The sequence below is a fragment of the Lonchura striata genome, chromosome 3 (assembly GCF_046129695.1).
Source record: "Lonchura striata isolate bLonStr1 chromosome 3, bLonStr1.mat, whole genome shotgun sequence".
Classification (NCBI taxonomy): Eukaryota; Metazoa; Chordata; class Aves; order Passeriformes; family Estrildidae; genus Lonchura; species Lonchura striata.
Genome location: NC_134605.1, coordinates 47998044 through 48025329, shown reverse-complemented (window position 1 = coordinate 48025329; position 27286 = coordinate 47998044). Strand labels below are relative to the sequence as shown.

At 38.7% G+C, this 27286-nt stretch overlaps 1 protein-coding gene across 2 annotated transcripts in view; it reads left to right on the top strand.

Annotated features, from left to right (window-relative positions):
- The window catches only part of UST (uronyl 2-sulfotransferase), a 149107-nt gene that overhangs the window by 98088 nt on the left and 23733 nt on the right, over positions 1-27286 (top strand). For both annotated transcript variants that reach the window (XM_021527031.3, XM_021527033.3), the window contains 2 exons: positions 18670-18767; positions 20889-21046. In XM_021527031.3, the coding sequence (XP_021382706.1) occupies positions 18670-18767; positions 20889-21046 (256 nt within the window). The remainder of the gene's footprint in view (positions 1-18669; positions 18768-20888; positions 21047-27286) is intronic.

Here is a 27286-nt window from a genome sequence, read left to right as displayed (position 1 = left end):
AAACTAATGTTTTTTAGGTTAATTGATAAATTTCAAGCAAAATAATAAGAAAAGGTGAATGGGCAAACTCCATAGAACATTTTTTTTTAGTCCTGAATCATGAGAATTTCCTTTTGTGATTTTCATGGTTTTCATTGATATAAGAATATTCACTAAATACATTTAACTAGTTTTATTATTTATATCCTCAAATTTCTATCTAGAATGAAAAATATTCATTTATCAATTACACCGGTTTTCGTACAGCAGCTGGCTGTCTTATTCCCTGTGTTTATCTGCATAATGTCATGGGTAATTATATTATGAATTGTCATCAGCTGTCATCACTGAGCTTTCTCCTTTGTGACTTCAGATAAGTTTCTTCAAGCTTTTCAGTTGCCAGACACGTGGCCTTGAGGCAAGACCAGGGTATGGAGCCCGTACCTTCATCTTCTGACTGTCACTCTCATGAGTGTGTTTCTCTATTAAAAAAAGGCTGAGAGAGAGTTGCCTGCTTGCAGATTTGGTGCAGTGAGGGAGTGGAGGGTTCATGACACTGATTTTCCTGTTGATGACCTCACAAAAGGGGCTACCAGTGTCTGGTGATTGAACCTGGGAAATTCTGGGGAGGCTTTGATAACTTGGTTAACATTGTTCAGACTGGAAATCCAAGGCATGCAGAGGTTAAAATTATATGCCTTTCTCTGTGCAGTGCATACTAGATATTGGGGATTAAATATATAAATTAAAAAGAACATTTTTCACTTACTGTGTTCTGAGCTGTCATTGAGAGACCAAACATTTTGTGCACTCTCAGTGTTTTCCCTGACATAGCCCCATACACACAGTAGTTATTTTACTGCCTCTGTTATGCACTGGTGCTGAGGTGGTTCGAACTGGTCACTGGGTGTGCTGCAGCACAGCTTTGCAGCTGCAGGTCTGGTTTGGGGATCACACAGTAGCACCCATCCCTGGACAGGGCTGCCGGGAGGGCACTGCAGAAGCACAGCCACCTGTCAGCTGACCCAATTAGAACAGTTTGCTGCTTCTTCCCTCTAATGAGTGCTTTTAATAGTCTCCAGCTGTTCCCTTTTGCTGCATTACCTCTTCACAGCAAAATTTCTGGCCCATTTTTGCAGCTCTTCATCTATTGTGTGTGCTCTAAAGCACCATTTTCCCCCTTAGATTCTCCCATTTTGTATTAATAATTTATTGAAACGCAAAGTTAATGGTAATTCAGACCTCAGCTGGAGGAGGGACTAATTGAACAACTTATAATATTAAAGGAAATATTTTCATGGCTGACATTTACTTTTCAGTGATTTTAATTTACAAACCAATACTTTCTTAATGTTCCCCTGTGGAGTTTGCATTCCAAACATTGCAACATTATGCATTTATACAAAAGCAAGAAAATGCGCCTTCCTAATCTGTTTTCATGCAGTAGTCTGAGTCATTTGCACATAGTAAATATGCAATATAGCATTGGCTAAGATTGCAACTCTAAAAATTTCCATGTAATTCACAATGCATACTTATATTCATAGAAAATTTAAGATTAATACCATGCTTTTATTTTAATGATACCATTCTGTATTGCTATTCTCCATTTTGTGGAGACAGGATACAGGATAGCAACAATATATTGCTTCAGAAAGTAAAAAGATGAGGGTTTTTTTCTCGCAGTATTGTAGTGGTCTGAAAATTTCTGGCTGTTGTAGATTTTAAGCAACTGCACATAAAACCAAAAACCAAGCAGCAGAAGAGGTCCCAGAACTCGGTACCAACAATCTTATTTAAATGTAACGTTATTACAGGGTCTTACCATATACTGTGTTTCAACAGTGCTTTTAAGACATTTATATACATGAGAACTTATGATCTTTTATTAAAGGACCTTGCTGTATTAAGTTTAAAATTATGAATCTTCATTTTTATGGTGATTTTGTCAAGTTTTTTATTTTTGCCTTCTGACCATGAATACAGTATAATACTCAATACTCTTGATGTTCTCTCTTGTGCTGCTTTTTAGGTTTTATGTGTTGTGGTAGCTTGGGGAAATAGTTTTCCTTAGCTTCCCTATAGGAAGATCCTGTTTGTAGAGTGGAAAATCCCAACCACAGAACAAAGATTCTAATATATTGATGCCAGCTTTTTAAGGCCATGTAAACTGTATATGTCTGTGTCATATTTTCAGGAGATATATATTTTTGATCATTAAACAAGAACAGAAAAGAGCATTCTTGTGCAGCCCAGGGACAAAAGCCAGCCTTGCCTTCAGTTTGAGGGGTTAAACCTTATCTCACTTAGAAACTGATGGACTCTGACAAGCCTTTTGCAGGGTTAGGAGTGAGATCTTCTGTATGTCTAGGTTGGTTCTACCATAGCATCTGCTTGTTTCTCAGTAGCAGTCAAAAACGGCACACCAAAAGCAATAGAGAGCAATACAGAGTATTCACTGTATATAAATCTCCAGTGTATCTGCACTTAACTACTTTCATTTGACATTTGTGACTTCTGTCCTAGGCTATTTCCTCCTAAATTTGCCCTAAACCAGGACACCTCCCGTTCCCAAAATGGGATTCAAAGAACCGGAAAACACTCATAAATGGGTGGGAGAAATTATTAAATAATTTCCATATGAGGAATGGCAAAGATTAGGACTCTAGAGGAACAAGTAAACAAGGGAAAGGATATGAGAAGACAGATTTTTGGGAGGCAAGAAAAAATGGCCTCAAGGATGATTGCTTTTGAGCTGTTTCAGTGTAAAACTAATATAAGTTTACAATTGGAATGGGTAATTGCTGGATCCAGTAAAAAATAGAAAATGCAGTGGTTTGGACAGCATGTAATGAAGCTGTGGAAGTCCTTTCTGGTCATTGTTGTGAATAAGTTCTGATGTATTCAAAAAGGAAATATTTTAGAATACATTGCTTTACAGAGGGGAGTGGTCAGGCACTGGAACAAGTTGCTTAGAGAGGTGGTCGATTCCCAGGGCATGTCAACGTTTAAGAGTGATTTGTACAATGCCCTTAACGACACACTTTAACTTTCAGTCAGCCCTAAATAGGTTAGACAGTTGGACTAGATGATCCTTGTATGTCCCTTCCAATTTAAATATTCTATTCTATTTTTAAAAGTGCAGCTATGTAGTCCCCAAGGGCTTTTAATTACCAAAGCAACACCTCTTCAGCAGAAAATATCTGCTTGGTAAAAATCTAAAGCCTCAGGGGTACCCAGAAAAAGGTCCTGTGTGTATAGTAAATGTTCCTCATAACCAGTAGTGATTTTTTGAAATTGGTTCTGCTCTGGGTAACTCAAAAGCAAACTTTAAAATTATATGCTTACAAATGAATTTTACTACTAGGTGATTTATATAAGGTAGTTGCAGTTATAGACATCTCCAGTTGAATGTGTTGTTTCTTTGCATTAAAATAGTTGAGTGTTCTTGGGTACATGCCATAGTGGCTAAGACTGTTGTCTTACATCTCTGCCAATCAAATTAATTTTTGTAAATCCCAAACTGATGCTGAAGCTAATAATTGTTAACACTGTCATGACTATTCTAAAATTCATTGTTAAAAGCTAAGATACAAATACATTTAAAGTATTAACTGCATCCACAATTTTAGATTGTGCACTGAAATAATAAAGGTACCAGAAGAGAAGATATAAAAATCTTTTAAAGAGAGGGATAAAACATTTGTTTCAGTGCATGCTGTTCAGAAATGTGAAGTCTCCTTGGTTTGATGTTTCAGTACGGGTGAATTTCAAGTGTTTGATAATTTTTGTAAGCCTCGACTTGAGTATTTGCGTTTTCAGTTCTCACGTACTTTGTTAATGTGAAAGTAACAGGAACACGCATCTAAGCAGAAAACACTTGCATGATTCCCAGAAAGGGATGACTTAACAATTATAATTAGCTGACAAATAACTATTTCAGGTTAATGAAAACAAGAGGATCTGTGTGTAATAAGAATGTTATCTTCAGTGCATAGTCTAGCGTTTTGGGCATTATGAACCCAAAAGCAGTGTTTAAGTAAAACTAATTATTGATTGATATTTTATCTTAAGTTGGAATACAATGGTTTTTAAAACTGGAATGTTTTATCATCTGGAAAAAAAGAATGCTTCCAATTTCTGTTAATGAAAATTTTAAAAAAAATATTTTTAAAGGTTACATTTTGTACATGGCATAAATAATGGAGATGGGACATTGACCAGCAAATAGTGTGTTTTAAAAATATGATGTAAGAATGTATATATGTGTGCGTGTGTGTGCTTAGGAGTAAGACTTTTTTTTGAAATTATGTTTAATTAACAATTTTTTGAAGACTTGTCTAATGAAATCATGGTAGCTGTCCCTGGAAAACCATACTATAAAACCTCCTAAGTAGGAAGGTTTTATACTCCATACTGTAATAACTCCTTGCTAGGAATTTGCCTTGCCTGTTTTCTTTTCCTTGTTGCATTATGCTTTAACCACCTTAAAAGAAAACTCTTTTATTGGCAGTAGGATGGGAAAGGAAACTGCAGAGCCTTTTACTCCTCCTGACAGAGGAAGGACAGAGAGAGACAGCCCTCCTCATACTGCCAGCATATTGAATGTGTTCAGGCTGTGGCATGATAATGTAATTTCAGGCAGTCAGATACTCACTTCACCCTGTAGGTGTCAAAACCTGCAGGAACTGACAACCCATGAAAATAAAACTGAATTTATTAGCCTGTTTTATTCCTTGTCTGTCATTCCCCTTCCTCTTTCCTTTTTGTGGTTTATACCTAAGTCTTCTGGCTGTCAGAGCTGCCAGCAAAGTGAAATAAGCAGAGATCCTAAACTCTAGAACTTCTTAGCTAAAACAAAGCTGAAGCTTTGAGGTGGTGGATGGCAAGGAGAGTGCAGGCAGTAGAATTAGGAGAGCTGCCCGCCCATGGTGCGTGGCTGACGTGGTGAGGGATAGACATGTCTTTATACGGGCATCCAAAGCTGTCCTGAGCCTTAGGTGTTTGTTGACAACAAAATATTTTCCTATAGTGTAATTTTTTGGTGGTGGTGTGGACTCTTCTGTTGACTGCAGGATGGCTGGGTCACACTTGTCAATTGTGTATTTTTAAGACTGAAGTAGTTTATGTTGAAACCATATGGAAGCAAAGGTGACATTTTGTGGAAAAAAGGGACATCGGTGCTCAGACTTACTCAAGACTTAGTTTATTCTAGTTTTTCTGAAGTTTTTAAGGTTTATTAATTCCTGCATAGTAAAATCCTGTGCCTTATCCTGGTCCCAACTCACAGGGACCCCAGGGCCTGCTGGAGTACTGTGTGCTTCCTCCTTTCTGAGTGGCACCAAGGCTCATGTTTGTGGAGATGGGGCACACGTGGGGTGCCTGAATATCCTATTGGATACACCTGGGCGCTTGCCCCCCTAGGGAGGTGGCATGTTCTTCCCAGCAGGGAAAGAACCCTTAGTACAGTGAAGATGAAGGACAGAGGTGCAAATTTAGGTTTTGTTTCTGTCTCATTACAGAATGAATAGATCTGAACTGGGTAATAGTCTGCCTAAAACTCTGGTGCTGTCTGTCTATTCTTGCTTTGTTTGCTTCAGTATGCTTCTGTGATGGAAGAGATGAGTGTTTGTGTTTTTCCAAAAACAAGCAAATGCCATAGGTTTGTGTTGGCAAATGGATTGTAGTGTTCTCTCTGGTTGCTTGGCCCTGCCTGGCAAGGGCTGCTATGTTTTCCCTCAGGAGTGCTCTTCAGTATTCCAGAAATCAGATTTTCCTTCTTGGAATAAAAGGTATTGCTACAGTTGCTCCTCCCCCATCTCCTCTCTCCTCTCTCCCCTCTCCACTCCAGCCAATTTTTCATTAATAATCAGTCAAGTTAAGAAGGGTACTGATGCCAGGAAGTAATTTTTTATTGTCTTTCTTGTAATTCCACAGTGTTTAAAGAAAGAAATGTGGAGGACAAAAAAAAAACCTCAAGAAACAGGCATCATCGGTTTCAAATGTGGTTTTAAGGTTGAATTACCTTTTTCAAACATACGTGTGTCTGACCAGTTTGCTGATGATACTATGGTTGTGAGTTATCACAGTGGGTACATGTCTTGAATGAAATAGTAACTCCATCTTTCAGGATAAGCAATAGACCTGCTGTGTCAGCTGAGAAATACATTCCCTGTGTAACAAGGTAGTGAAATTCTCCTTTGAAGTACAAGAAGTGTTCATTTTTTCTGGCTATTATTCCAAGCATTACTATGTTGTTTTTGTTTTTTTTTTTTTTCTTGTTTGCTAGAATTTTCAAAATACCTCTGTCCCTTGTAATGTAGTTGCTTTATATAAAATCAAAATGTCCAAAGCTCCCAACAAAGGGTGTCAAGCTGACTGTTGTTCTGACTCTGGAAAACGGACTGCCATTGTTTCAGCAAACCTGGCTACTGCTCAGTGAGTTATTGAAACACAGTCTAGTCAGGCTACCTTGAACACAACTTTTTCCTATGAACTCTGATCCAAGCAAAGCCAGCCACTATTCATAACTGAGCTTGTCAAGAGTAATTTCCTTTTTCTTTGGGAAAAATCCACTAACTAGTGGCAAATAGGAAACTTTCCATGGTGTACATGGATTATTAAATAAGATTATTCTCTTCAAAATTAATTTTCTGTTCTCTTTGAAAAGAAAAAAGAAAACTAAAGTGTTCATCAATGGCTGAAGGGAAAAAAAAATATTCTGAATTTATCAAAGAGATTATTTCTTTGATAAAAAGAAAGGGGGGTGGGGGGGACGTATATTTTACACTTTTTTTCTTCCAGATTTTTTAACCTTCATGATTTTATACTTGATCTTGTTGCTTTCTGAGGTTTTTGAAGCCATTGTACTTGAGATGAAGGCATTGGGAGATTTCTGAGTTTCTGTGTAGGGAGGGAAGTATGGGGGTTTTTTTAATAGTCGTAGAAAAGAACTTACGCAAATGATTGAAGAGTTTAAAAGTTTTTAAAAAAACGCAAATAGGAGCATTATTTGTGCCTCTGAAGCTTGTTATTTTAGGAGGTTTTTAATATTGATCTTGTCAGTATGGTGATAGTCTTGTCAAACTGAAAAGTGGAATCGATATGTTCCATTTTGTGCCTGGTATTCAGGATGGCAGTGCTATGAATAATGCAAGGTATTAGTAATTTTCCAGAAAAGCATTAGAACTGTTCAGCAAGGGGAAGATTTTAACTAAGGAAATTATATAGGGGCAACAGAGCAGAAACCATCTCCAGTTGTAGCAGCAGGGAAGCCACATGCAGAAGTAGTATGATTTTCTTCTCTGTTCTGCAGCTTCTTTTGCATTTCAGCTCTGAGAGATGAAGGGAGAGATTCCAACTCAGTCAACACTAGGCAGAAGTCTGATAAGAAGGTAAAATTAGCCCACAACTCAAACTTCTAGCTGTTTTCTTACCATTCAACAGGTTTGTGTTAAAGTGCCAACACAAATGTTGTAGGTCAAGGGGACATAAAAGACATTTAAACCTTGGTACAATGAGGAACTTTTTTCTTAAAAGTTAGTACTGTGGTTTTTGAGATTTACCATCTGACTTAAAGAATAGTCAAACCCAAAGAAAATTATAACATGTACTGTATGATGAATCATATATTTTCTCTTTTTAAATTCTGAGATCAGCAGCAGGTTTCTTCTCCTTTTTTTGCTAGACAATGTATTTGATGTGACTGGATTATTTCAGGGACATATGAAGAGCTGTTGGATACAACTTCTCCAACTTCAGCAAAAGAGAGTTGTATCGCTGGAATTTGTGACAGCAGATAGTCCAAGCTATAACTGAGCAGTGTGTTGAAATGAAACATGCATTAGCTAGCAAGTGGTTATTTTCTCAAATGATAATTTTGCTACCTCTGCAGATTAGGAGAAGCTTAATAATTTTTTAACATTCTTTCTTTCCTGATGCCTGAAATATTTTTTTTTTAATTTGTGGAGCATATATTTTCTTCTCCTTCACTCTTATTTTGAAGATTTATATTGCAGAAAGTAAGCTTTTTCCTCCCCAACTCTTGTCACATGAAGTTCTATTAAAGAAAAAAAAAAAGCAAATGGAATGATTTCTTGTTTGTTTTACCTTTGTCCTGTTGAGATGTATGAAAGCAATAATATCTAATGCTCATTGGTAATTAAACTGATTTTCTTTTTGGCTTATGGATTTATTTTCTCCAGTGATATATTTAGTATACAGAACTCTGACAATTGTTCTAATAAGTCTCTTTTAAATTTTTATATTGTTTAAACTATTTTTGTGGACCTCTGCTAAAAACAATGTGTAATGCTGGCTTCGAGATGCTGAGGCATTCATGGAACTTAAATGTGTTTCTGTTAATATAAGCATTTTTGAGGTTTGGGCTAAAATCTGCTGAGTATAATTTCTGTGTATCCAGTCAGCTTTTAAAGGAATGGGAATGTTTGACCTGGGAAAGAAAATGGGAGAAAAATGTGAACTACAGAAATATCTCATTATTTAAATGGGCTTTTCTATATTGTAGGAAATGGGATATTTTGAAACATTTTAATTCCTTGGTAACTGTGCAAATGATATTGTGTCATGTGTAGAGGCATGAACTTTCTGCATTAGGCCCTTCTTCAGACATGAGCACCATCCAGCCCAGCAGAGGGAAACCAGAACAAACTGAGGCAGGGTAAAAAAGTGCTTCCCCTTGAGTGTCCTCCCAGGTTCTGACATCCTTCAGCTCACCAACAGACATTGTTTAATAGCCCTTGACAGACCTCTGTTCTATAAATATATAATTTCTATTTTATTGTTATTATTCTTTTGGTGATTTGGGTTTTTCTTTTTAAATCCAGTTACATCCTTGTCATCCAGAGTATCCTGTTGTAAGGATCTATGTTTTTTAATGCTGAATGTCTTTCAGCATTATAGAGTCCTTTTGTATCTCCTTGATACAAATACTTAAGATTTCTTATCTGCTCCCATTAATATTCCCTGAAAAATTTGCTACTTAGCTATTAACCCTTCTTTGTTATTGTCAAGAATTGTCTCAGAACAGGTGCTGTGCAACCTTACTCGGTGTCTCATTTCACTAAGAAAACCAGCTATTTTATTCCTGTCTTTACCTTCCTGTTCTTAATCATCTTATCCTTTCTTTTTTGTTTCCCTTTTTTTTTTGTACTGGGAACAAAGGATGTTTATCACATCTTCAGTGACTGGATTAAAGACCTGCTGCAAGATAGAGAGGCTTTTCTGCTGCTGCTGGTTCTTCCCCTTGCTGACTTTGTTCTTCATTACAGTGCTGTCTAATGCTATCTAGGTTCTGACAATCTTCTGTTTATTTTATGCATTTTTTCTAAAGTGTCTTATACTGTCACTTCATTTCCAGACTGTTTTTCGTGATTTATGCTCTTTCTAGAGAGCCCTTTTCTGTATGTGAGCAACTTGGTAAAGTGGAAGGTGTCCCTGCCCATAGCAGGGTGGTTGGAACGAGGCGCTCTTTAACTTCCCTTCCGATCCAATCTATTCTATTATTCTGTGACTTCCTGTGGCTTTTGTCATTACATGATTTTTCATTCTGAGTAATCTGGTCATGCATATTACTGCTCAGTTGTGGCCAGGACTTGCTGTTAATACAAGTCACGGAGTCTTAGTTTTACAATATACTTGGCTGAACATTGATGCTTTTAACAGTAAAAGAGTGGTGGTAGCGAGGTGATGATCCACAGTGTTACACGATTTCATCTGTATCTCCTCCAATCTATTTTTTTAAAAATGTTTTAGCACAAGTGGTTTCTGGGATACAGCATTTCAAGCTAAACAAAAGGTGCTGGGTTCCAGGAGCCAGAGATGTGAAATGATTCCTTAATTCCCTTCATGAACTACCTTCTTCAGGGAGAACTTACGAGAGCACTGGTATGGTCTTTTCTGGTTTTACTGAAAAAGCCTAAGTTTATAATTGTTCTGTTTTAGGATTTCTGAAAAATTGAAGAGAGTCCAGGAGATGGTCTTAAAAATGAATTGCTGTAGGGAAATATATATCTTCAGGTGAATAAAAATGTGCTGTGAAGCCGATATCCTGCAGTTTTCCTTGAGTTTATTGAGATCAAGACAAAGCAGTTTTCTGAATTATATTAGGGTGGTTTTGTTTCACATACTAGCAAAGGTTTCCTGACAGTAAGAGCAGTAAAGCATTGCTATGAATTGGAGTGAATATGAACTTTTTTTTTTTTTAACAGATTGGACAAATGGTAACCTGGTATGGATAAACTTGCTTCTCCTTCAGCAAAGGTTGGGCTAAAATTCTTCTCAAAAACCTGAGTCTTCTGTAGCAGCCTTTCTTGCTGGGACAGGAGCAGCCAAGGCTGCACTGCACTGCCAGGTGTGGTGAGACCACCCTACGAAGATCACCCTCACCCACCAGTGACATCTCTGTCCACTTTTGGCCCCCTGACTTCAGCCTCACAGTCAGCTCCAGGCTGAGGCTGTTGCCTGTCAGAAATTAACTTTGTGCTTTGGAACTATCATTTGTGAGCATAAATTGCTGGCTTTATCTGTTGACTTGTGCAAAGCATTTGACACTCCCGCACAACATTCTTGTCTCTAAACTGGAGAGGTGTAGATTTGATGGATGGATTCGTTGGTCATTAAGGAATTGGCTGGATGGTCACACTCAAAGAATTGAGGTCAGTGGCTCAAAGTCCAAGTGGAGACCAGTGGCAAGTGGCATTCCTTGGGGTCAGTATTGGGACTGTCACTGTTTGACACGTTTGTTGATGACGCTGACAGTGGGATTGAGCACAGCCTCAGCAAGTTTGCTGATGATGCCGAGCTGTGTGGTGTGGTTGACATGCTGCAGGGAAGGGACGCTATTCAGAGGCACCTAGACAGGCTCCAGAAGTGGACCCTTGTGAACTTCATGAAGTTCAACAAGGCCAAGTACAAGGTCCTGCACCTGAGTCAAAACAATCCCTCTGTATCAGTACAGTCTGGAGGGTGAATAGATGGGAGCAGGATGTGGGGGTGGTGGTAGATCAGAGGCTAAACATGAGCAGAAATACGCACCTACAGCCCTGAAAGCTAATTGTATCCTGTACTGCAACAAAAGCAGCATGGCCAGCAGGCCAAGGGAAGTGAGACTCCATCATTTATGACTCCACCTGGAGTGCTGAGTCCAGCTCTGGGGCCCTCAATAGAAGGACATGGATCTGTTGAAGCGAGTCCAGAGGATGTCCGTGAAGATGATCAGAGGGCTGGAGCACCTCTCTTATGAAAACAGGCTGAGAGCATTGGGGTTGTTCAGCCTGGGGAAGGGAAGGGGAGATCCTAGAGCAGCCTTCCAGTACCTGAAGGGGGCCTACAAGAAAGCTGGAGAGGAGCTTTTAAAAAACTGAATGTAGTGACAGGACAAGGAGCAATGGCTTTAAACTGAAATATGGCAGGTTTAGAGGTTGGGAAGAAATTCTTTACTGTGATGGTTGTTGGAACAGGTTTCCACAGAAGTTGTAGATGCCTCATCCCTGGAAGTGTTCAGGAGGCCAGGCTGGGTAAGGCTTTGATACACTGGACCTAGTGGAAGGTGTCCCTGCCTTGCCAGGGGGTTTGGAACTAGGTGATCTTAAGCTCCCTTCCAGCCCAAACCATTGTATGACTTGCTGCTTTTCTCATAGGCATCAATTTGCTGGAGTCCATGTGCCCTTCATTAGGGAGGGCTGAAAAGTCCTTGAGATGGTGGGTATTTCCGGCTTGGCATTTGCAGAATTGAATATATGCCATTCCTAATTGATTTTATTAAAGCTTGTTATCCAAGCAGACAAATTTTCCAGGTTCTTTTATGAAGAAATGTTAGTAAACAGAATTAGCAGATGTATTGTCTCCCTCCTGTTAGTTGCCAGTGGGATTCATTCTTGATTACAGTATAATGATCTTCATTTTTGGTCTTCCCTGGATCTGTGCCCTCTGTAACAGGATGGTTATTTAATGCTTACACACTGCTTCCAGCTGGCAGCCACTCATCCTTTTTTTGGCAATTTCTTTCTATTTTTTTTATATATTTCCCGTACTAAGATGGTTTGAGGTGAAAAATACAAACGCAATGGAAAAGAAAGATAAGGTGCCTACTTACAACTATGAAGCAATTCCATTTTTAATGGTTAAAACTTCCTTTTGACAAATTGCTAACATTCTGATAACAGAATAGAGAGAAATATATCCACCTATATATTTTCCTGATGTTGTACATGATTTTAAGTTAGAAAATAGTGATGTACAAATGTGTTTTGTGTTTGTCACCTCTAAATAGTAACATTGTGGGCATAGTTCATCACTTTTGCTATATCAATGCCAGCAAAAATTTGTATATGAATGAATAACTTGTCTTCACTTAATGAAAATGTAGATGGTTAGCAGAAGATCCTGTTTTGTTAGTTGCTGCTTCACTTGTTAAGATGCCAGAAAGAAGAGCTTAATACATTGTTGGCTGAAAAGTCAAGCAAATTAGTCCAGGCAGAGGAGTCCAGGCATATTAGCCCAGCTAATTCCCAGTGGGAGTTAAACTTGGCAGCCTGTTTACTTATGTGGTGGTGGGGGAAGGAAAGTAAAAACATGCATTTTGCCAGGAGAAATTGGAAAGTCAATTCAAAGAAACCCCAGAATTATCCTCTACAAAAATGTATTGAGCTTGCACAGCAGACTTTTGGTGGCAGTGGTGGGGGATTGAGAGGCAGAGGGGCTACAGTGGTGGCTTCTGTGAGAAGCTGCCAGAAGCTTCCCCCATGTCCAGTGAAGCCAATGCCAGCCAGCTCCATGATGGGTCCACTGCTGGCCAAGGGTGAGCCCTTCAGTGATGGTGGTAGCACCTCTGGGATAATCTATTTAATAGGGAAAGAAGTTACTGCACAGGAGCAATTGCAGCTGGAGAAGAGAGGAGTGACAGTATATGAGAGGAGCAGCTCTGCAGGCACCAAGGTCGATGCAGAAGGAGAGGGAGGAGGTGTTACAGCAGCAGAACTGAGATTCCCCTGCAGCCCATGGTGTGGGCCACGTTGAGACAGATGTCCCCCTGCAGCCCATGGTGGTCCACGGTGAAGCAGAGATCCACCTGCAGTCCATGGAGGAGCCCAGACTATAGAGGGTGGATGCCCAAGGGAGGCTATAAAAGAAATTAATGCAGTGACTGAAGTCATCCACGGTGACCTGTGTTGCCCTGTGCAGCTGGAGTGCTGTGGTGGCATTAATGTGAGCAAGCCCCATGTTGTTCACTCTTCTGGTAGAAGACCAGAAGGCAGTGGAGGAGGAACAGAAAAGGGTTTCTGTTGCTTTTTGAGTTGCTGAGCCTCACAGAAGTGAAGGAGCAATCGCAGCTGGTACAGGGGGGCATTTGGGGACAGAAACACTGCATTCTAGGGTTAGCTGGATCTGCTCTGCCATCTTGTGGAGCTTCTCCCCAGGATGCCCATTGGTCACTCTGCAGCCTGCCGCTGGTGTCCCAATAAACTTGTCCAACTTGCTGTCATCTCCAGAGACAATCATCCCACACAGTTTGGCACAGTCCACCCCACCACTCCACCTGGCAACCCACCTTGGAGGGCCTCAGTGCCACATCAGTACAGGATGGGAAACATTTGTTTTGTCTATGTTGGCAGTGCTGATTTGGGAAGCAATGCCCAGCATCTGCCCACCTCACAGTAATCTGCTGCCAGTGCTGTTGGCATAGATGCACAAACAGATACCAAATATATTTGAAAGAAAGATGTGATTTTGCTGCTGTGTGGCTCTAGTTATCCAAATACTTGATTGAGATTGAATAGAAACTTTAAACATCAGCTAGTGAAGTAAAACTCTCTCTAATTAGGGTTAAAAATGTGTTGCATTGTATCTTATGTTTCATTAAAATGTGTAAATAATTCGTGCTCCTAAATAAGATTTAGTAAATTATGTTACCTTTATACTTGGAAACCTTCATGCCAACTAAATCTTGACTTTTCAGTGTCTTTCTGCAGCCTTCCAAAGTAGGAAGTTGTGCTTTTCCTTCTTTCATGTCGTATTTGTACTCACAAGCCCTTTTCTGAGACATCATGTTTATATTTTCTTTCCAATCTAAAGCCACCCAGAACTCCCCAGCTGGGGCCAGAGGAGGTGGGGAATTATGATGGGGTTTTTTCGTGTGGTTGTGTTTAGTTCATATGATGTGACATTGTCCTCAGGATGTAATGGTCGGTTTGACCTCTTTACAAACACCAACTATGTGAGAAAACACTTCGCAATCTGTGAGAGGATTCTTGGTGGCTCTTGGGAGAGTGGAAGAATTTTCCTTGGCTGGCAGCAGTGAGGACTAGGCTGCGCTGCTGACTTTAGTGGTGTGTGAAGAACAGCCTTGTAAGCAGGAGAGGTCAGTGTAGACTGGGCTCAGTCACTGGTTTTCCACATCTTTTTATTTCATTTTCTTTTATGAAATTTAGGTTGCTGCTGACACACCTGCACATCTTTACGCTTCAGACTGAAGGAGCACGCACGGCTCCTAGGCTGTGAGCAAGGTCTCCTGGTTTCACAGAAGTTGTGGTATCTCACAGGGGCAGGGCATAGAAAGAGGATGTGTAATTTTTATTTTGATTGTGAGAGAAGGGATATTTTTGTGTTTTTCCATAGATGAACAGATGGAAATGGAATGGAAATTATTTGCAAGGCATGTAGGTATTTGAGTTATGATTCCTTATTTTAAATTGTCAGGGCTACTAATAATTGTAATGCATCCAGGGCAGAATGTGGTGTTTCTGTAATTTTTGGCTGAGACATTGATAATCCAAAAAAAGGGAATGCCTTACAACTCAAGATGATTTGGTTTTGGTTTTGTTTTTTTTTTTTTTTTTGTGGGGTGGGGGGGGGAATGTTTTTTTCTCCTGGTTAAAAAACAAGTTATTATTTCTGTCAGTATTCTTAGGATTTTTTATTAGGAGAAAAAAAAGTTTTCATATCTTCTCACATCTTTTTGTATATGGTACAGTATTTGTCATAAGACATTAACTTCAGTAAATTGCTTATTGTTCTACAAAAGAACACCTTAAAATTTGCTCTTTTTTTGACGGAATTAAAATTCCCAAAGGAATTTTGTAGCCCTTCACTCTCTACAACTACCTGAAAGGAGTTTTAGTGAGGAGGAAATGAAAGGATGATTGGAAATATCCTTAAATCAGGGAAGTTCAAATTAGATATTTGAGGAAAAAAAACTTAACTGAAAGAGATGTTAGACATTGGAATAAGTTGCCCAGGGAAATTACAGAGTCACCATCTTTGAAATTGTTCAAGAGGCATTTGGATGTGGCACTTGGGGATATGGTTTAGGAGTGATTATGGTGGGTACTGGGTTAGCCATTGAACTAGATGATCTTGAAGGTCTCTTCCAAACCTGATGATTCAATGATTCTATGAAATATTTTCAATCGGGTGCTGACTTCCTCTTATAGCACATATGAGCTCACTATGGCAAATGAAATAGTTTATTACTGATCTCAAAAAACATATTAATAATGCACCTTTGATATATTTCTGATTGGTAGTCTGACTCATTGACAGATTAAAGGATTAAGGCAAGTTGTGATTTTCATTTCAAAGACAATTTTAAAGAAGAAGGAAACAGAAATTGTCGGTTGAACTTTTCAGAGAAAATTGTTACATGAGTAGGAAAATATAGTACTGTTTAAAAGAAAGACACTTTCTGTTGTGACTTGGAGCCACAGGGCTGATTCCCAGGCCTGCCACTACCCCGTTAAAGAGACAAGCCCCATGGGATGTCAGTGATATGAATTGTAGCCAGGAGCTGAGGAATAAAGTAAAATACTGCTTTGTTTATTGTGAAAGGTTATGATCAAAGTAGCTCTGTGTGTTTCCTTCTGTATCTTTCCTGACTGTTAAAATATTTTTTACAAGGCTCCTCCAGTGATTTAAATGAGCAAGGCTGTCAGCTGTCACCTTGTGAATTTTTGTCTTACATAGAAACATTTCTGCCCTGAAAGATCTGTGTTCTGCTGAGAAAGCATGTTCTTACTGGGAGATATAGCTTAATTAATGTTGCTTAGTATAGCAGAGTGATACTGCCTAGAATAATGTCGTTTCACCTTGGCTTTCCATGCTGGGAAAAAAATCAGAAATCCCTGAGTGCCGCTGGCACAAAAAAAAGCATCTTCCTGTAGGTGTGTTTAAGTTTTGTAATGACTAGCACACCTCAGGCTGACCTTTCTTTCACCCACTTTTTTGGTTGAAAACTGATTTCATATCTCATGGAGTGAGCAGGGGCTGCAAGTGCACAAGAACACTCCAGAAGCTGGAATTCAGATCGTAGCAGTGGTGGTAAACAAAGCCTGGGAAGAGGCAGTGCTTCTACTGCGGAGAAAGCCTGGTGCTTCTGATGTCAGGAAGGGGAAGGGCATGTCCTTGTGTGGCAAAAGATTGGAGACTTGTATGGAAGCTCACCTGGCCTTTATCTTAAACCTTGAGTTATCCACAAGGAATGGGGAAGATTAGATTAGAGTCAGCCTGGTTATTTCAATAATTCTATGTCAGTTTACCTTAAAAAGGACACTAGAAATCTCTTTTTGAGTAAGTATCAGCTGTCTACTTGCTAAAGCTGCAGGATTTTCCACATGAATTTACATTGCTTTTATTGTACAGATGTTTCTCTGGCCATATGAATCAAATACTCTTTTCACAATTACAAGAAGGTCCCGGTTACACTTTTGTGTTGGGTATCGATACTCATCTCGGGGAATATTTTCTGACTCATAATATTCATTATTCTTGCAAAGAAATGGTGAGTTTCTTTGTTGGGAGCTAATGTCCTTTTGCCTTTGTATGAGAGTGGGAAAAGAGAAAATCTTCTTAGCTGGGTGTTGCTAGAGATTTTTAAGTCTTATGTAGGTGTTCTACCCACCTTCCATCTAATCTGTCTACCAAGCGCAAGCCAGCTTGGACAAAATTTAAAGTATTGTCAGGGCAATATTTCAGATTTTTTTAAATTCAAGTGATTTATTAATTCATTGCAGGTCTTTAGGTTCTCATGAAAGCAAAAAATGTATGTAACTGAGAACATCTCTGGTGGTGTACATAGTAAAAGCACAATAAGCCTTTGAAGAAGTGGAATTTGTAATTCATGTTCAAAAACCCTATTGGGATGACAGGAGAGACACATTGCCTGTGCAATCTAAACATGCACAGTAAAATTTCTTAGTAATCATAGCATGGAGAATGGGGGGCTGGTTAACTTCAGCTCAGAGCCTTTAATGTCAAAATTCAGGTCTTGACCATAAATCTTCTGGCCTGTATTTAAGGCAAGCCCTGAATATACTGTGGGGAACAGGGAAAATGGATTGTTTGTATCCCAGTTGGCAATTTCTATGTTGTTTCCTTTAATGGTTCCTCACAATGTGATTTACTTCCTAGCCCAGGGGTCTACTGGTGTCCTTATAAAGTTGGATTCACATGACTGTGAAACAGAGTAGGAATCAGAAATGTGCTTTGAAGGCTTACAGACCGAAACAGGGATCTAATGAAGTTAGGTGAGAGCACTGAAGTTCTGAGAAGAGCTTTTCTCTGATGAGGCTTCGGATGCAGATGCTGTGGCTGGAGGCCTGTGCCCTGCCCTCCTCTGGGGAGAGCAGGGGATGCTGTCCATGTCTTCCATGATGCCAAGCATATCTGCCTTGTGGAATGTTCTTGATCACATTTTATTTACGTGATAAAATATGGATTTGTTTAGTTGTTGGTTCGATATTGATGTGTATAGCATCTATAGCATTGTGAAAGCACATATCTAAATAACAATCAAAATTCATTCTACACAGGTGAGATCCTTCCATCCTTCCTTTAGTTGTCTTACCCATTTTTTTGCCCTGTATGTCTCTGGAGAGGGTGTGTCTGCTTGCAGAGTAAGGTTCTATTAGATTAGAAAAGGATAATGGAATTTAGTCCAACATGTTTATTATTGAGCTGAAGTAAAGCTATAAATGGAATGCAGTTCTTCAGGGTTCAGTGGCTATGCCTAGTCTTTGAAAAATGATAAATAGCTTCTAATTAGATGAATGATATTTCATGAAAATGATAAACAGTTTCTAATAACCCCTTTTCTCAGGAGGCTTTGCACAGTTCAGTTCTGAAAATCTGAGTTTACAGAATTGTAACCAGAAGTGAGGTATGTTATAATGAGTGAGATGTACAAAATACATCTTATATTTGTTTATTCCAATCATTGCATGCAGCAGAATTAAAAAAAAAAAAGGAGGGGGGTGGGACAAGTAATAATTGTTGTCTCGATTTTATTTATTTTGACTACTTCAGGTTTTCTCCAGAGTGTATTTAGAAGAAAGAAGAGCCTGAAAATAATCTTCTCAATATTTTAAATGTTACTCAGTATGAAAGTTGATTAATGTGTCCCACTTTGGCTCATACAGTAATCTCAGTATAATAATTGTGGGGTTTGCAGCAAGGAAGAAAAAATTGCTTTGTGCATTCTAGGACAAAATAACTTTTTTTTTCCCCTGCTGATATTTAGAAGTAGATGAACAAACCAATAGATGACTTTTAAGATATTTGCTATAGCCTTGGCACAGTTCTTTGACCCTGATATGACTATAAAAAGTATGAGATAAAGAAAACAGTTGCTAATAGAGAAAGGAAAATACAATATTTTTTTTCTTTCCTCTCCCACAGGACATTAATGTATGTATCCTTGAAAACTACCCTGAATGTTCTAATCCCAGGTTATTTTACATCATACCGTATTTCTGTGGACAGCATCCAAGATGCAGGTAAATGTATGCAAGGTATTTCAATTTGTTCAGCAATAGCTATTGCCAACATTTTGTCAGAAATTGGTAATAAAGAGGAGACATTATTTGAAGTACAAGAGAAAAATGAAAGTACAAGGAGTGTAGCACTGCATGTAGTAACTGCATGCATATATTTTGAAGTAAGGGGCCATTGCAAATGTAGCACCATTCTTCTTTCTTGATTTATAATTCAATAATTCATCAAATATGAATGTATTTATGTGAAATTTTTTTCTGGGTTCCTAATTTTATCTGCACAGTAATTTTGTAATATATTTTTCTGATTTGCTCAGATGCTTGTTTGAGGTCTATATGTGGAATACAGGTTTCTGTGCCCATGTAAGAAACCCTATTCATGCTTAAAACTATGTAAAATGCAGCCTTCTACTGCTTTAATTGAGCTACCTCATATTTAACATCTGTGTATGCCATTCTAATATTGCTGTATTACTGATACCATAGTAAATTTTTATGCAATAATATATGAATTATTTTAAATTCTTTCTTGGCTTTAAACACTTTAGTATTGTTGGTAACAAATGTTCTTTATTAGGTGTATTCAACTTCAAATTATTCTGTTTCTGTATTATTCAGGCTTCTCCATAATGAAACAACAGAACATTTTCCAGAATTTCTTTCAAAAGCCATACTTCTTGTAGCAGTAATAACAAGTGAAAATGTGTTGTTTCTTCTGTATTAATTTCTAAGTATGTTGCAAAATCCTGCTTTTTTTTTTTTTTTTTTTTTGCTTAACTGAAGTTATGTGTAAGAAACAAAACAGGTTAATGACTTCATTTTCATTGCACATTTTTTAAACACATTTTGGCCTTATTTGCAAATGCTTCTGGTTGCACATTTAACTTGCATGTGCGAGCAATCCCATTAACAACAGTCACATTTCTGAATACTTTCACAAAATATCTCTCTGAGGCTCCCAAGCAGCATATTGAAGTACTGCTTTGTACCTTGTTTGGTACCTTGTAGGTTTTGCTCCTGCCATGCCCTTGCACTCACTTCAGCTACTTCTTAGTCCGATAAGGAGCTACAAACAGGAGGCTCATAGAGTTTATTAGGACACTTTGCTCTTCCAGAAAATAGATCAGTGCCCAGAAGAGCATGAGAAACCTGCTACAAGTCTGCTCTAGTAGGAGTGGAAAGTAGTCAACTTTTCCACATGACACAGAAAGAGCTTCAGACAAATGTTAAATTCACTGTTGCATAGAATCCACAATAACCTAATGAAGTCACAGAAGAGGTGTGATTTACAGCCACTCCCAGGCAGTGTGGGCAGCTGATTCCTTTAGCCTGGGACACTGACATTATATCCCATGTCAGTATGAATGATGGCTGCTGCTCCCAGAACATAGCAAATCGAGTTATTATAAGGGATTTAGGATTCATGTGGTTGTCTAATTACATTGTGCTTTTGGGAAGCAGAGAAGCATAAAGATGTAGTGAAGTCCTGCCAGCTTTTCTCGCTGGGAGAAAAGATAGAAAAACCCTAAACTTCAAAATCAGTATCAGTCACGGCAAAAAAAAGTGCTGTAGCAAAGCTGCAGGGCAACAAGGGGTAATGACAGGGAAAGGGAAGCTCCTGGAGATTTTGGCAAAAGTTAAAATGAAGGACAAGGTGGAAAATGGTAGTGTCCTGTGTAGGATTCACCAAGTAACAGCAGGCAATGCTTGGTCCCAACAATTCTCCTGATGTAGTTCAGGAACACCACTACCCCTTAGCACCTTCCAGCACCAAGGGCAGTCATCCCTCTGATCAGACAGGTTGTACTTCCAAGTTGGAATACCAAATTTCAAAGTTTGAGCTTCTAAACAACTTGGCAAAAGATATCTTCAGAATGGAGTACCTTCACACAGTGATTAGCCTCCTTTTAATGTGATCCTGTTTTTACATGCCAATTCAATTTTAGATGTTGCATGGAAAAGCTCAGTTAGCTACTCGGGTTTGGTGGGGGGGTCTTTCATTGTTCTAAGTATAGCACTGAATATTTTTTTATTCACTTGTGTTCTTGGCTGGAATTTGAGAAATAAATGCATATTTATTTTTTTCTTTTCCCTTCTTTGTCTTCCCCCAACAATTTCATACAGGGAGCCTGGTGAATGGGCCCTTGAAAGAGCAAAGCTGAACGTTAATGAAAATTTTCTGCTTGTGGGCATTCTGGAGGAGTTGGAGGATGTGCTGCTTTTATTAGAAAGATTCTTACCTCATTATTTTAAGGATGTGCTTAGCATCTACAAAAATCCAGGTAACTTTTACCATTAGAAAGCTATTCTTACAGAGACTTCAGCTAAATATGCATAGCTGCTGAAGGGTACATTTCTTTCTTGTTCAGTCAGTGAAGTTCATCTCCCTTTTAGGAAGCAGATTTGATGTTGGGGAAGGTAACATGTTCCACTTTTATCTTTAATGTTGATGTTCAGTTTTCTTTCCTTGCCTGCACTTGTTGCTCAGTGATCTTTCCACATGCCAGAAGTCTTCCCATTTTCCCCTGGAGTGGCTTTTCTTTCTTTTAATTGTGTCATACTCAGTTCTCAAATAATATTGTCAAAATGGTGTCAGCAATATGTACTTAAATAAACCTTCAAGAAATGGTTTGGGGAGCTGGACATTTTTGAGATTCTCCTGGACCAGGTTATTTATTTTCCCTCAGCCTTGACCATGAGTGGAAATGAAATAAACCTTCAGCTGAGCTGAGTTTAGGTAAAACACAAATAAGAATGTGCATTTACAGCAGTTAGAATGAAAAGCATGCTAAGTGAAAAGACTTAGAAGTCTGGAGTAGAGAAATGAAAATGGAGAGCACTCAGCCTACCCCTTAATTTGCACCCCATGGTCAATCTGAAAGGGTTCTCTGCATCAATCCATCCCTGCAATATTGATTTATTGCTGACTTCTTTAAAAGGCGGTATTGTGTCCTATGCCTAAAAATAAATATGATGCTTTGGGAGGTCTGTGCATGTCATTCCAGCAGAATTGATTTCTTGTTTACATTTGACTGGCCCATCAACACTGTGTGCACTAAGCAGGGGTAAAACTTCCCTTCTTCCTTTGTGACTCTGTTACATTTTTGTCAATGTGAAATTTCTACAGCCATTATTATGTGTGTTTTGTACCAAGCTGTATATTCAAAGCACATGCAACAAGGATTGAATTTCATTTGCAATGCATGCAGCTGATGGCTGGCTTCTGACTGAGAACAATATTGCAGTAGAGAGTCACTCTGGAGAAATTAGGGGCTTCTGTCCATAGCCAGAATTTAGGCATGGCTATCTGTCAAACCCTTCTTCTGGGATGCATCTTTGGAAATTCTGTATTTAGCTGTGATACAGGTACTAGGGAAAGTATGGCATTCCTTCTCTGAACATGTTTGCAGTGGGTCATTGTCTGCTTGCAAGCAGGCAGTTAAGGCAGCTCTTTGGAAGGTGGGAGTGTAACTTTGCGGTGCCACGTCCAGCCATAGAGCGATTTTGCTTAATAATAGACATAAAGAGAGTATTGTACTGACATAAGGGCAATGCCCAATTTGGGATCAGGTACTTCCCTTGTTTTTACAAATTAAAAAATAAAAATAACTATGTTTGTACTATGTTGAAGTCATCCTAAAGGGTTGCACAATTTGGTCTCGAAGGATTCTCCTTAGGGATGTTAGACAAAAGGAAGGCAGGGGGATCAATAGAAGGATATGTGGTCTCTGCCATGAGAGTTTTCCTTGAGTTTATATGACTTCTTCAGTTGCTCTGTGCACCACAAATTTTCATTTCTTTTACAATGGGGGATGCGAATAAACAGCATGCAGGGTTTTGATTTTCATCAGGGTGCCCTAGAAATTGTCAGGTGGGAAATAAGCAATCCACCAGAATCATTAAGTGCTGGGTAATCTTTCTCATGTCTTTATATTTTCCGGTATCTGGAGGAAATTTGATCACTTGTTACAGGACAGTAATTTCCTCTGGGATTTCATTTGAAAGATGGGTCTTGAATCTAAAGATTCACCACTTTCTGTCAGTATTCCCTAGGTAGATTAAATCTTTATTTTATCTTTCCCATTCACTTATTGACTGGGCATAATAGTAAGAAAACAGTTTCCTTGTGTTAACTCTCTCCTCTTTTCATACATGCATATATTTGAGGAGTTTTTTCCTATCATAATTATTTTGTGGTTATTTCTGAGTTGATGCTAATGCTTACAAAAAAACACCCTTAACAGAATCAGCCAGAAAAATAAAAAATAATTACGTGGTGTGTAAGAAATCCTACATTGTTCTCCTCAGGGCATCTTAGACCTGATCTGCAACACCCTCTGCTGTTGCATCATGAAGTGCTTGGAAAAAGATATTTTGTTCTGCCAGCTGTGTGGTGGTCCCACAAAGCAGCAGATAACCTGGGCAAAACTGACCTTTTGTTGCAACTAACACTTGCAGATTAAATCTATAGAGTTTACAGTCCTGTAAACTGCTGGCCTGCTGCTCCACTTGAGATTCTCTTATGGCAATCTTTTCTCTTTCCACATAAAGAAGGAAAGTTTTCTTGGAACTTATCTTTTGTCAGCTGAATATAACAAGATGAGGAAAACACAGAGAAGGATGTGTAGAGAAAGGTGATTCACTTCCAGAGTCCACTGCAACAAGCAGTTCTGAATTAGAGGCAATTCAGAAACAGGATTTGTAGGGCTGCCTTGAATCAAAAAGTAGCTGAAGACATTTTCAATTCCGTGTTGCTTTAGTGGATTACACAGATTAGAAATCACAGTAGGAAACAAGCAATTGCTGTCCCACTGACATCATAATCTAAACCGTATTAAAAGCGCCTTCCTGCCATAGGAAGCAAAATGCCTGATGGTATCAAATGCACAAAATCACATGTGCATTTGAGATACATCTGCAGGAGTTGGGAATTAAACCTCTTCCTCCTGAAGTTGTGACTTTCCTCACTCATTACAGGTGCTTTGGTTTGCCACCAGATCACCGTAGGTCCCATCTAAGCAAACTTTTTAATATTGGAAACCTTCAGTATAGGTTGATAATACAGAAATCAGGAAATCTAGAAACCTTTTTTCATCTCTGTTCCTTTGAACTGTGCAGGCCATATTTAAAGCTTTCGGTTTCTTTTGTTTCTGTAGCAAAATTTCTCATCTGAAGTACTATAATAACATTTATCAAGAAACTCTTAGTGTTGTCTTAGGAGAAAACAAAGCCTGTAGTAATATTCAAAAATATTTTTCTGCTGTTGTTCTGAAGTAGATCATTAAAACTGTGGCTCTCTGATAAGATAGTGTGACATTTTCATCAGAGAGCTACTGTCTGTGTATCTGATGACACAGGTAACTGCTTAAAGCAGTATTAGTTGAGTGCTTTTCTTTTGATGCTAATGACTTGTCTGATATAAGCTGGCAGAAGGAAACTGTGAAGAAAGGTAAAGTTTTAAGAAAACTTGGCAGTTCAGCATGATAGAAAATTTTTATGTCAGAGGACACTAGGAGGGTAACTTTCTTCATTGCATTAACAAAAACGTTGCATTCAGCTATTCCACATGCCAAATATTTTGACTTGTGTGTTTTATAACTACATGTAACAAAATGTGAAAGCTCTTTGTGATGCTAAGTTTTCATTGGAACCAATGTGGTTTTATCTTGTACAGTACTTTAAAGCTGTGGGCTTCCTGTTTTTCTGTGCCTCCACATTCTCCTTGAAATGAAGCATTATCTTAATGTTAATACCAAGTCAAGAATTGCAAAAGGACTCTTTTTTTTGATACCTATCTTGTCCAAAGTTACAAACTTGTCTTGGTAGACAAAACTGGCTTTGACAAGAGATTAAAAGGGCAGGAATGAGGGCAGCAGACAGATTGTGAAATCAATAGATAGATTAATAGATGGGTAGAATAAATTTTTAAAAGACATTTCTTTGCTAACATAGTAAAATCTGCTCAAAATTTTGTCCTGTTTTCACCAGCATTGAAGTAGGTAAGATCCAATTGTAGATTAGATTTATTGAAAAATTTAAAGTACTCTTTACTCTTTGAAAGGCTTGAAATAGTTATAGCAAAACTTGATGTGTAAAATCTTTCCTCAGTCTTAGGGGCTAAAAGAAAAAAAGAATTGGTCAGTCCTGTTCACTTTTGCTGGCTGTAGCTCTCTTCTGTAGCCTGGCTGGTAGCCAGAATTCAGAGAATATTTACACAGTTTCATTTGAAATGGGCACATGTCGGTTTCATATCTTCGGTGTTTTTAAGAGACAAAAAATACATACTATTCTCAGCAAAACAGAGTTTTCTTCTGTCTTGTCAATTTCTGTGGCATGGGGTAAAAGTTAACAGCATCCACTGTAAAACAATAGGCAATGAAATGGTTTTTTATCACCTCAGAAATGAGCCATATCCTCACACCTCAGGAGTTCATAAATTTTCTTTGGCACCAGAAGCCCTATAAAAACACTTCTTCCCAATACCAGGAAAAAACCCTTTGTTTCCTGAAAGGTTCATTTAGAATGGAGAATGTATAGGTCTTATGCTACAACAAGAAGACTGACTTTAAGCTTTTCAGACAGTGAATTTTATTGAGTGCAATGAAATAACTCACACTGTCAGCTGAAAGAAAAGATATTGTTTAGGCAAACTGTGATTTTTTTTTTAATGCAATGAAAATGTGATTCCCATAAGAATTGCATTTACAGGGAATGTTTTCAACTGTAGTAGTAATATTATCACACGTAATATAAACCCTCTTGTTTTTTTTAATCTGCTATGTTCATGAATATTAATGATACAGTCTTGACATTTTCTATTAATGAGTTTCCCCTTCTCTTTAAACCCATTAAGGAGAGAGATGCTGCCATTTGTCTTTATTGCAGAGCTGAGGTCCTGAGAAGCAGAGCATTTTTGATGGAGTCAGGAAAAGGGTGAAATCAAGCTCAGCAGTCTTTGTGCTGTGCTGAAGTTCACTCCTGTGCCAGGCCAGCACTAAAGGTGGGATGTGCCTCCAGATGGTTCAGATGATATGCATTTGGTAAAGTTCAGAAACAAGGAGGTTTTCCCTCTGAGAAATTGTAGTGAATGTGTTTACAGGCACCACCACCAAGAGCAAAAACTTTGAGCAAGCAATAATCATAGGACTCTAGTGGAAGGAGGCAGTGCTTTTTGTGCAGTGTCTTTAAATGGAGATCATATTATCACCTTGTATTCTACTTTTGTTTAGCCCAAAATGAAAGAAGAAATTAGAACAAGTTACATGAGGCTTCTTAGTCTGCTGGCTTCTTGTGAGCTGTACTTTCCTGAGAGGGTTGTGATGGTAAATGGGAAAGGAATACACTTGCTCATCTCCTGTGCTGAAGTTCCCAACCCTTGTCTCTCCTACACCTGCACTCTTGATGAGAGAATAAAATCAGCGTGGATTCGTCTTAATTTAAATACTAAGGGGGTTTTGTGGTGAGGTTTTTTTGTTCAGTTTGCTTTTTGGGTGGGGTTTTTTGTGGGTTTTTTTTTGCATCACTTCTAAAATTTCAAACACGTTCAAATGTTTAAAAGCTTTGGAAACTCCAAATAGACTGTCTTTTATTTCACCTTGCACTCTAGAAGGATTTTGTGATTTTGAACGGGAATCACTGACTATTAAAATTTTCTACAGAGGAGGAAAATTCTAAATTTCACATGGAGGTAAAATACGAGTTTGTACTTGGGAATTAACACGTGGGTAGCACGTTCCCACGTCTGATGTGGCGCGCTGTGCGTGTGAGCGGGGCCGCTGTGCCCAGCAGGTGGAGCGGTCTGCCCGCGTGTGCGGCATTCCCATTCCGCCTGGATGGCGTTTCCTTATCGCCCGGCATCCTGCTCTGCAAATAGAAAGCTCTTTTCTTCCCGCTTTGAAGTCTCAACTTTCAGTATTGCATAGAGGAGTGCTGTAAAACAATATGAATGCTAAAGCATGCAGCTTAAGATCTAAGAAAAGTGTTTAATAGTACTTTTGTTGCTAGTAAAACAAATTCCCTGTTCTCTATGTGCAAGATGGGCAGGGAAAGAGGAAGAGTCACAGTGCATATCCCTGAGGACATTTCTTTTTTATTAGGTTGATAGCATCTAGGACATTCTGCACTACTAATCTGTTCCTTGGTTTGTTTTATAAAACTGAAGGTACTATCAAAAGCTGTAGATACATTATCTAGCTTTTCAGCCATGAAGATACAAGGTTTGGAGAGCAGGGACAAAACCAGACTGCCTGATCCAGGATGCCTTGAAGTTAGTGGATACACCAGTGAGTGATAAGGGTAGTCAGTGACAATATCCTTTCTTTTCCAGTCCTATAAAAGAAAAAGATGTTGTTTTGTCTTCCAGAGGTTTGAAATCCTTTTATGAATAAGCTAAGCAGTTTTAAGAATAGGAGCTCTTGGAAGGATATGAGCACTTCTGGGCTTTCTCATGACTGTGTTTTTCAAAACAGCCACTAGATCTTGGAAAAATTTGTCTCAGAAGCAAAATTTCTTTGGTGAGTTCT